The sequence below is a fragment of the Trachurus japonicus genome, chromosome 20 (genome assembly GCF_045865225.1).
Source record: "Trachurus japonicus isolate A0001 chromosome 20, Traja_1.0".
In the NCBI taxonomy this organism is placed as follows: Eukaryota; Metazoa; Chordata; class Actinopteri; order Carangiformes; family Carangidae; genus Trachurus; species Trachurus japonicus.
In genome coordinates this window covers 18,217,649-18,229,472 of record NC_140926.1, presented here as the reverse complement: position 1 = coordinate 18,229,472, position 11,824 = coordinate 18,217,649, and the positions used below count along the sequence as shown (strand labels likewise).

The 11,824-nt window shown below is 40.8% G+C and overlaps 1 protein-coding gene across 3 annotated transcripts in view; it reads right to left on the bottom strand.

Moving 5' to 3' along the window:
* Positions 1-2,700: 2,700 nt before the first annotated feature.
* Positions 2,701-11,824, bottom strand: part of rnf152 (ring finger protein 152) — a 59,925-nt gene continuing 50,801 nt past the window's right edge. For all 3 annotated transcript variants that reach the window (XM_085763202.1, XM_085763203.1, XM_085763204.1), the window contains one exon: positions 2,701-8,145. In XM_085763202.1, the coding sequence (XP_085619328.1) occupies positions 7,290-7,931 (642 nt within the window). In that variant the 5' untranslated portion in view covers positions 7,932-8,145 and the 3' untranslated portion in view covers positions 2,701-7,289. The remainder of the gene's footprint in view (positions 8,146-11,824) is intronic.

Below are 11,824 nucleotides of genomic sequence, written 5' to 3'. Positions count from 1 at the left end.
TTATTAAGAGCATGCAGCTGTGATTGGTGCAGACCATAGTTGCAGTTGCTGGAGTAATTCCCGTCTGTCTCCCCTGGTCCCTCAGCATGGCTAATAAAATAAGGTTCCAGGTGAAAGCTATTTCCATACTCCATACACCTCTCTTTCTGAACCTTAACCTCCCTGTGCATGCTGGGTAACACAGACCTTCCTCCAATCCTTTAACATATTTAAGTTTTCAGGTGCCTGACACACCGTAGGAGTGTTCTCTGAAAAATTGATATTGCTTTTATTCACTCCGTTGCACACTGTCACCCAACACTGCCTTCTACAAATGGGAACCATAACTTTTTCTTTTTTCCCCCAGCGTGAGGAAAAGAAGTCTCATCTGCTCCCGGGCTTAAACGGATGACAGTCTCACAGGCTTACGCCAAGAATCCATGATACATCCTCGAGAGTGCTCACATAATACAGTGATACAAGGAAATAGTTCCTGCGACAAGCCTGGCATGACTTCTGTTTGAAGGGGGGGAAATGCATATGAGAAGCTATCCAGGTGTGAATTAAAACTTTACTGGGTTAGAGTTGATTTTCAGTTTGAATCTCTGAACTATTCTGAATTTTAGGCAGATAGATTTTTTTTTAAATCGAACGGTTGGATGGTGGAGTTGTAATGCTGCATGTGTTCTCAGAAAAAAAGCTGCATCTAACATTTGAAGAAGCTGCTGGAAAAATCCAGACCCCAGATGTGTTATGCTTCGTTTTGTTGGCTGCATAAATTCTTATTTAAAGAAAATGAAAACATTATGGAAATTCGAAGAGAGTTCAAGTCTGTTTTTGTTGCTGTGTGGGCAGAGTTTATGTAGTGTGTCACTGCACTGCCAGGTACATTATTCTCCAAGTGTGCATGAGTAAAAAATCAAATTATTGATCTCCCCTGACCATCCATCCAGAGAACTTCTTCAGACTTCAGAGGCAGAGATGAACATTAGACAGTAAAGATGAAACCCAGATGAAATGCGACAGTGGATTTACCTAAGTGTTGAATGTCATCAGTTTATAACGTTAAATGGGGATTTGAGAGCCAACCACCTGGCAGGATGGGAACAAAGGGAAAAATTAGTTCAGCTTCTCAGGTTTCTCTTCTTTTCTTCACCATTAGATTCCCTTTATTGCTGCTTCTGCCTCCCCTGCTGTTCCTTCTATATGTTGTTCCTCTCCTTACCCTATGACATGATTTGTTTAGTACATCCTCACTGGAACTGACAGTGTGAAGATGAAGGTGTTACAGTATGTATGTCAGGACGGGGTGTCAGTGGTGTGAAGTGAAGGTCTCTGATTTTTGTCATATACACACCTCAGGCCAAATCAAATAATAAAACAAAGTGAGAAGGAAACATCACCATAAATGTTGCTGTAGTCATGAGCGCACATTTAAAAATGTCCTGAATTATGTGGATGAATTATTCCCTGTAAATCACTTGTGCTTCACTCTAGCGGACTCAGACTTGGAGAAGCTAATGTTATTAAGTAATTTTCTCTCTGTGGCCGCTCTCAAAAGCTGGAACACCTTACCCCCTGATTTACATGCTATCAACAACCTGGCACTCAACAAGCCCAGATTTAAGACCCATTTATTTAGAATGCCTGTTAATCTACTGATGCTGCAACATTTCATATGTCTCTGAATATGTTTTTTATTGTTTAATGTTTGTTTTATTCTTTCTTATATCTTAATTTCTTATTTTGTATATTTTATCCATGTAAAGCACTTTGATCAACACTCATGTGCTATATAAATAAATGTTGATTGATTGATTGATTGATTGATTGATTGATTGATTGATTGATTGATTGATTGATTGATTGATTGATTGATTGATTGATTGAATATCTATTTAAGACTAATTAGGAGGGTGTTGACAAAACAGGACTATTACTATAATGTTTGAAAATGTTCTGTCATTGAGTTTCCCACTAGGTGTCAAACAGGATTGTGTCCGTTTAAAATCTCCTCATTTTATTTAATATTTGTGTGTTTAAGTCAATATAAGTGACAACTCCATTAACCTCTCAAAGAACTGTAAATGTATCATCAGTGTTTGCAGTTGTTGGAGGATGATGTGATGTAAAAGGCTCCAGAGCAACTATTAAATGGACTTTATGTTGAGAATATTCATGTGCCCAGCTCTCATAACATTTTACATCAGAGTTAGCAGAACTGCAAACTTTCAATAATAATTGCTTCACTCAAAAAAAAAAGAAAAAGAAAAAAAGATTGTATTCTCGTTAAACAACATATTGTTATTGGTATTAAAAGTGAACAGAGGCTGGCTGTGGTCGTGCGGTCATCATTAGCAGCTGCTGCCTGTGAGGAATAGATGTGTTTTTCTGCAGCAAAGTCGGCCGCAATTGGTCCCTGGGGAGCGTTAATTACCTCCCTGACACTGTATCAATAAATATTTGAGGAGAAAAGAGCGTTCCTGAGGGTAAACAAAGAACGCCTGCTTCTCCACCAAGTTCACTCGACTGTGAAATATGGGACTTCGATAAATGAAGCTACAGGGAATAAGCTTTGTTTTGTTTTTTTTAACACCGTGCGGAGTTCATTTCTTTTAAAAACAGAAAGCAAGGACATTTGTTACAGCTGAAAACACACAACAAAAGCCTATTAAAACACTGTTAAATCTGAAAAAAAAAGGAAAAAGACCACCGGAGCCCTTGTTGTTCAGATTCAGAGCGTTTGCTTTATTTGTTCACCAAAAACAGCTGCTGCCTACGCCGTCAGACCCGACGCAAACAGGAAACTACAACAGGGACTTCACAGCATTTTACAAACACACAGGCACAGAAATGAAAATCCTCCTCTCTAACGTGTCTCTAGTCATCACTCGGTTTTTTTGTTTGTTTGTTTGTTTTTTTAAGTTTCTGTAAAAATGTCATACAGGGCAGTTTCTGAATTTGAAAAACAACGATGAACGGAGGACAGGAGGGAAATTAAGAGGCAGGATACTCATTCAAAACTGCAGGCAAATGTTGCACGAACGAAAGAATAAAGAGGCTGAATCAGGTTGTTTTGCAAATCTTCTGTCTTTACTGACCTTCCAGTGAGTACGTGTGTTTAACTTTGGATGGAGAAATATGAATAACAACGTGTATATCCAACCATTTACGCTTGTGTTTGTCTCCAAACAATGGGATCAATAAACTGGAGAATTCATCATTTTTATATCAGTTATCATGTGTGCTATTGTGCAAACAGTATGAGGGTAAAAAAAAAAGGAAACAAAGAAGCATTGCATTGTGGGAAGTGCCACATTGATGATGGATTGGCAAAGGGAACAGACTTGAGAGAGGCTCATTCATCATGGAGTGAGACCTGCATGTGGATAATCACCAAGAGCATGTTACAGCTGTTTATACTGGTTTGAATTGGATCCAAGAATAATTAATAATAATTCAGAATAATTTAGCATAGGAATCAATGTTATCATTTGGTATTGATAGTGTGGGAAATGAGAGAATAGGTTGTGAGGCAAACAAGACGATGATTTCTAAACAGAGTTTGTGCCAAACAGATACAAGGTGAATAAAGAGGCTGAGTCTGACGTCCATGCCCAGTTTTTGATTTAATTTGCTTTTAAGTTGTGGTGAATTGCGTTTCAACAGCAACAGCTCTCAAGAGGGATTACTTATTTGGGAAGAAGTAGTTCCAATGAAATCTGTCAATGTTTGTTTTCATCTTAGTGAACTGGCTCTTTAACAGTCTTTTCTCTACACACCCATTCAGTGTCACAGTGTATCACAGTTTGCACCAAAGTCCAAAAGATGTGAGTGTAAAAGCCAATATTGAATAGTTAAGTACGTTAAGACTTGTTTTGTTTTTTTTAATTAATACCCAATGGAAATGCTGCATAGTGGCGACAAGAGTTTGTAAGTTGGTACCACCACCTTCACTTCAACCAGCTATTACAGCACTGTCTGTATTACAATGTCATGTAATTGTAAGCAGTTACTGATTAAGCATTCAGTCATAGTCATGACACTGTACACTGTCAATAACTGATGATATAAAACATCCTGGTTGAAGAAGTTATAATCAATGTTAATGTGTACATGTAAGTGTTGAGACCTGGGAATTAAATGTTTATATGCTTGTTGGGGTTTCCAACACTTAAGAAGTCAAAAATAATTCATGAGCTGATCTTCTTGTGTTGGGATTTCCTTTCTCTCCAAGTTGACCTGTACTAGAAAAAAACAACCAAAAAAAAAAAAAAAAGACCACTTCCAATTCAAATACTGAGAAGTGTTTTAGACCCTACACTGAGCACAGAGTGGTACGAGCTAAAAATATATCAACTTTCAGCGGAGGAGCTCCAAACTTCAAAAGGGCTCTCGATGTAGTCTCATAGCAACAGCAGCAACATGTCCCACATGAACCAGTTCAGCTGAACTTAACTCGGCCTCTCGCTGCATCTGCAAAATAAATAGTTGCCCTATTGTGACCTCCCAATGCTTTTTTCAGAAGAATATTCATTTGAAGGAAAGCCTTGAGCTGCAAAATGGTGTCCTGACTCTGTTTCTGTTTACGAAGGAGGAAAACTCAGAGTTTGCTTTGGTGGCTGGAGGTGAATTTTGCTGATAGGCAAATCAAATATTTACAAAAGCCCCAAATTAAAAAGAAAAACAAAAAAAAGAAACAAGATGTTCATTTTCAAGGAAAATAAAAGTTTATAGGGAGGAAACTTTGGTTTAAGGTGGAGAAATCATGCTGGTATGGAAAATCAAAGATAAAGTCCTGTAACCTTTAAAAGAAAAAGTTATTTTATCTGTTATAATTTGGATATATTAATCGAGGAATTGTTTTTATATAGGAATTATTAAGTGAACAAGTGAATATATGCATAGATAACATTTTGGTGCAGTTTATAATTCTTTAGAGGCTAAATACCAAACTTTTTTTTTCTTTCCTTAAGTTCTCAGAGTGTCCTGAAGTGAACTAAGTAACAGTGTTTGTTACTGTAACCCACAGATCAAACACTCCCCTAATCTCAGCTCAGAAGTAAAACATACAAACAAAAGAAAAATATCTGACATAAAAGACAAAAAAATTACAATCGTTCTGTACATGACCAGGCTGCTATACAAAGTAGTTCACCCTGTTTGTGTGTGTGGTACACTCCACTAACTGTAACCATACAGTAAACAGACAAACTGCGTGCCTCAACATATAAAAGTGAAAAAGAAACAAAGAGAAACATCCATCTCTGCGGGTATGAGAGATATTCAAAAGCAGATTAATCGATACAGCCATCATTAACTGGAGCCCTTTGGCGCCCGCCCACTCCCGACCCGTTACTGACCCGTTACACGCACACATAAACGCACACCATCCCACTGTTGAGCCCATCAATTGCTAAATTAAGAGAGGTATTAAGATGAAGAGCCGATTGTGTGTGGGCTGCTGGCAAAGGCCTGGTCTGACCCGTACAATCGGTCTGAAGAAGGTCAGAGTGGAAAGCAGATGGACCATTAAGTCATCACTTTTGCATCCATGGAATGCAAACATGGACGCGCTGAAGAAACAAAAAATAAACACTAGATACAACAATGTTCTCCTTTTGAAGGCTTTAGATGTCAAATCGAATCTTATTTCAAGGAATATCTTAACATTCAGGCTTATTGGTTTTCTTGCAGTCAGTTTGATGAGAAAACTGGTTCTCATTCTCATATGTGCATTAAATGCAGAGCTGGAGCCAGGAGGCCATTACCTTAGCTTAGCTTAGCATAAAGACCTGGGAAAGGGGAAAAGAGCTAGCTTATCTCTCACCACAACACGTCTAAACTCATCAAATTACTGAACCATGTGTTATATTTTGAAAATTGAAAACATGAAGTTATTGTTGCGCAACTGAAGTAGCAGCTGGCACCTAGCACAACGCTGTATTGTTGTTGTGTTGTGCTATAGCTTTAAAAACAAGCCATGTTAGCTGATTCCCCTGTTTCCTGGGCTAAGGTAATCACCCTTTTCACTGCTAATGATTCTAATTCTCATCCAAGTCTGGAAGAAAGTCAATGTCAAACATTTAATTTACATTTTTTCCCCAATTCCAAGTAGCCTATTTTGAGTCGTTTCTTTGTTTAGCATCGTCATTTGGACATTAGTATCCTGTCAGAAAGCTGCACAAATTTGATGAATTATTTAAATTACTAAAACACTGTTCAAGAAATTGCCGTTGTGATTTCTGAGAACTGATGTGGTCACTAATGTCTTCAAACTGCCTGTGCTGTGCAAAGAAAATGCAAAAGATATTCATTTAACAATGGTATAAAACAAGTCCTCACATTTAAGAAGCTAATCAGAATGTTTAACCATCAAATTTTGCTTAACAAATGACTTATATGATTAATTACTGTAGATATTTCCCATCAACCAATAAACACATAATTCAAGCACTAATTTAGATTTTTAAACCCTAAAGCAACCCAGTCCCCATGTTTTTAGTTAGCTGAATAATATACTGGCATGTACTGTATGAATATTACAACCCATGAGTTTTTTTGTTTTGTTTTTGTTTTTTTTTGACAACCCCTCTTATTAACTAAACAAAACCATTACAGCAACAGTTTGTTCTGAACAGGAACAGGTTGTGTGAAAGAAACAAAAAAGGAGAAAATAAAAAGCTGTGTTGCATTTTCTTTTGAAGTATCCCAAAATGATGCAGATGGGGGCCAGACGTGGATCCTGCACAGTTAATTCCTGCAGCATCAGAGAATGGAGAGCGGCCAAGTCCGGACTCTGTATACTGCAGCACCAGCTGGAGACGGCACACTCAGAACCTACACTCATCTAAACAACACTACGATAGCTGATGTACTTCCACAAACCACAGACTAAACAGGCACTCCAGCCACTGTGAGAGTGAGTGAGTGCTCGACTTGTCCCCAGCCAAAAAAAAACATCAGCTGGCAAAATAACAAAGAGGAAAGTAAAGGTTTGTTTTTCTATTTCCATTCCCATTACCATCTCCCAAATAAAGAGAAAATGGGACATGATGGCAGACCATTTGTGATTCTTCTTGCCCTCGTCTTCTGCATCTGTGTCTCTCTTTGTTGTTCTGTAGTTTCCTCGGATGCCCATGATGTGAGTTTTAGTCCCCTCTCCTCAGCAGAGTCCTGCCCTGAGGAGAGGCAGGGCTAGTGGGCTAGTGGGGGAATCCAGGGGAGTTGGTGGGTGGGTGGGGTTGGGGGAGGTGTGTGGGGGGAGAGGGGGGGTTCTGTGGCGGTCCGAGCAGCCTCCTTCTGCCCCCTCAGCCGCAGGAGATGACAGTGAAACGTTTGGAGATGCACGACATGTTGTGCAGCACGATGCCCAGGAGGAAGAGCAGCACGCAGGCCACCAGGATCACCGTGCACACGCCGGACCACGTGGAGCCCTTCCCTCCTCCCACCGGCCCGGTGACTCTCCTCTCGCCCTCGCCTCCGTCCAGCCCCACCCCGACGCCCTCCAGGCCCATGGCCAGGCCGAGGGGCTGCTGCTCAGGTACGGTCACCACGGTAACCCCTTTCTGCTGGCCGCCGGGCAGGAAGCGGCATCCCAGCTCCCCGGGGAGGCCGAGCGCCCGCTCCTTAGCGACCGGCAGGGGCAGCATGTAGCAGCCGTTGCTGGGGAGGCGGATGAAGACGGGCGTGTGCTCGGAGGCGTGAGGGATGGCGATGACAGTGATGATGTCCGGGTCGTCGGGGAGCTGGGAGACGGACAGGCCCGGCGGCAGCTTGGTGACGCCGCGGCACCAAGGACAACGGATCTCCTTCTGGCTGCTGCGCATCTGGGTCAAACACACCGAGCAGCACGTGTGTCGGCAGTCCAGGAGTTTGGGCCGCCGGCGGGGGCTGTAGTAGTTGAAGCAGATCTGGCACTCCAGAATGGAATCCTGGGAAAGAGTCTCCATTTTTGCAAAGGTTGTTAGGTTGTCCACGGTTATATTCACTGGCAGATATAGATATGTATATATTTTTTCAGTTGAGAATGTCAAAGTCAAACAGATCTAGTAGAAACGTTGCACAACTCCAAGTGAAGTCTGGAAAGTAGAGCTGGCTCGGATGCCCGACGGATCACCACCGTCCACGTCTTCACAGCTCTTTGCTGGCAGCATGGTCATCCATCTGCAACACAGGAGAATGGAGAGCATTCAGGGTGATGCTTATGAAACTTGTCCAAGAAACAACAAAAACTTCTGCAGAGGATAATACTGTACACTACTCACAAAAAGTTAGGGATAATTGACAAGAATATCCCGATAAAAAGTTCATGCTACAGTGATATTCTATCACGAAAGCAGGCTTTTTAAGTAGAAGGATGCAATGGTAATTTCTTTATCTCAATCAAAAGCTAACAACAGTGGTGGCTATAGCACAAGAAAAATCTCAATGTCTCAATAACTTGAACAATTTGATCAAAGTGTTGTCTTGCTCTCATGATGTCAAAATGTGAACATGGAGAGGAGGGGGAGAGAGTAGAGGACTGTCTACAAACTGTCATTGAACCAGAACATTTAGTGGTTCAATGACAATTGAACCACTAAATCAGACGGTGCTTGTGATGTTTGTGGTTAATCACCTTGTTAGAGAACAGCATGTTGTTGAATAAGGACTGAAACATTGGACAATTGGACATGTGCATTCAAAAGTTTAGAGAGGGTTAAATCAAGTTCACCTGTAAAGGTTATAGTGCATTTTAGGTGCATTCTGAAATTTAATCCAAAAGCCAAACATCCCTAACTTTTTGTGAGTAGTGTATTCTAACTTTGCAGATTTTATCCCACATCGGCCCGAAGACGACCTCCCACTCCTTCCATATCAGTTTTTGAGAGACAGACTCGTGTGCTCATCCTGCTGCTGGGATGCTTTCTCTCAAACACCATTAACCCAAGGAGAAGAGAGCGCTCATCATTTACGACTTTTTGCCCTGCAGTGGACTCCCTAAAATAAACTCATTTTTAGTCCTCATGAATTTATAATGTACACTATGACTAAAATTACCCAAATCTTATAGCAACACACGCATACAATTTCCATCCTTAATATCTAAAATCAACTTTTGCAGAAGGTGTAGAAATCATACTCACAGCAAAACAAGCACACAGGCTGATAAATGTGTACGAGAATGAAGCAAAGGTTTTAATCATTTATTTGATTAGATGTAGCTGCTCTAAAATGTATGTGGGCATGACAACAAGAGCATTAAAAGTAAGAATGGCAGCGCATCGCTCAGCTATATGCCATAACAACCCAGACAATCCAGTAGTCCACTTTAAACAGGCTAATCATCCAATTACAGCCTTTAGCTACTGTGGCATAGAAAAAGTAGTCGTGCCTAGACGTGGTGGTGGTCTAAAGGAGATAGCCTTTTGGGTCACAGAACTTCAAACTTTTGGGGCCGACTTTGGTCTTAATGATGACTTAAACTTGAGTGTATGTTTGTAAAGATGGCTCCCATATTTAACTAATTGATGTACGATTACTTGTACCCATTTATCATTACATGACTGAAATCTTTAGTGTTATTTCTGTGAAGAGTGAAGGTCAGTCTGTATTTATTATGTATTTTCCCCCGTATATAGGATATTGGTGAGAATAATATTTGTATTTTGATTCTTTTTCTTCTTTTCTAGATTACTATGTGTTCTGTGGTCCAGAATGGATTATGTTTGAATGTGTCAAGCTCTGAGTTTCTCTCCCTGTTTTTGATGATGTCACTTCCTTTGACAACCACACTGTGATCAGTTAATTACATGAGTGTGCTTATTTTTTAAAAGGAAGTCACACAACAGAAGTAAAATACTGGGTCCCGATGAAGGTCAATAGACCGAAACGTTGACTTATAAAAGAGCTAAGCTACAATAAAAGAGCTTCAAGTGAGTGCGGGAGCAAGTGCTGATTTTTTTTTATGTTGAACCTGACTGGAGAATGTGCATGCTGATTAAGCCTTGATTTTAATCAATATTATGACATTAATATCACAGGAGTAACTCCCCTATATATTATTGTGCAGTATAGCTTGCACAATATTGAAACCCCCAATCTGTCTTTGTCCTTAAAACCTTTTCCTCCCAAACAAGTGAAAACATGTCACTGCACTGAGAGCACAGTTTTCATTGAGATTTTACTGTTGCATGAATGTGTTTAAAAATGCTCTAAAAAGAGGCTGCAGCTTGAAACAAGACAGAATGAGGCCGGTCGCTGCACAAGAATCATGAAAAATGAAACTGTTGTAGAAACTACTTGAAACTGTTATATCCTTACTGAGTCTTACTTTCTAAACTGATTCAGACAGGATAAATGAGAAAATATGAAGTTTTTTCATGCATTTTGTAAGCAGATGATCTGTTTTCTTTGAAACACAGTGAGGTAGCATGACAGGGATGGTCACTTGTTACCTCTGTTTCTATTTAAGGAGATAAAAACTTGTTGTAACGGTGTCAAACTTTCAGCGAGAGGAACTAATGGCAACTTAACAGACGAGTGCTCTCACAGCAGGAGGCTGAATGAGGAGGAGGCAGAGGTCAAACTACAACAATGCCTCACGGACGCCGGGGAGTCATTATCATGTGCGGCACACGTCGTCCATATCAACCAGCAGCCGACCGCAGCAGGTGCCGGTTCATGAGACCCCCTCGCCTCCCTATCTGTGTTAAGTATGGCTAATTCTTTTAACTGTCTCCTTCAGGCCATAGTCTACATAAACAATTTCTTTCTCCTCCTCCTCCTCCTCCTCTTCTTGCATAATCAAGTCTACCATGTTAATCCATGCGGAAGCTGTGATAGTTTGCTTTTACAGATGATTAAACCCTGTCGAAATAGCACCAAGGAAACAATGAATACCAAACAGGGCCCTGGCGCCTTCTTTTTTTTTTTTCTTTTTTTTTTTGCCTAAATTGCCAAGTGTGAAAACTGCTGAGAAGGGAAGACAACTAGATTTTTCTCTCTGTTTCTCTCCATCTCAACAGAGCTGATGTCCCTCCGGGCACAACTGTGGCCTAGACAGCTAGAGTGAGGGGTGAGACAGATGGAGGCAAAGGAGGGGGAGGTGGTGGGGGGTGGGTGGGATGGAGAGAAAAGTGGCGATGGAAATGGGAAAAGGTGACCATGGATCGCCCTGCAACAGCATACATCTCAGTCCCGTATCAGAAACAAGATCTCAGGCAATTAAAGTCGTCATAGCGCCCTGTGGGGACAGCGACGTGGCAATGACAGATTAGAGCGTGTTCACATGGAGCCTGCTCCAAGCGGTTTTATTCAGTCTGGAGACCTTTAGTTTGGTTCATTTGGACGTCAGAGTTTGATGATGTTCGACCTTGGGCGGCGGTAAATAACTGCACCCAGACGAGGTTAAGGATGTGAGAGCGTTTTATCAAACTGAAATCCTGCATAGGACCTGCTTATCAAAACTCAGCCCTTTGGAAAATCATTTCATTGATTGATCCATCAGTATCTAGGTAAAGAGCGCTACTCCAGCAGAATAAACAAGGCAGCCTAGATGTCCTTGTTCCTAGTCACGTCTGTCAGATCATTCTGGGATAGACAGGATATAAAATCCCTCCAGTTTCTTCAAGGTCTCCTCCACGGTGAAGGAATTACTGATCAGTGATCAGTTACCCACAGTAGTGGGCCAGTTGTCGCTCCACACTTGATTATTGCTTTTGTCACTGTTTTTCTCCTGAGTGTCACCAAGGACTTACTTATTGTAGGAACTGTTCTCACTTTAATAATCTAACATCTTGACCTCACCTTGTAAAGCATTTTCATTATTTAGAGCTTTACAAATAAAATGGAATTGAAACTG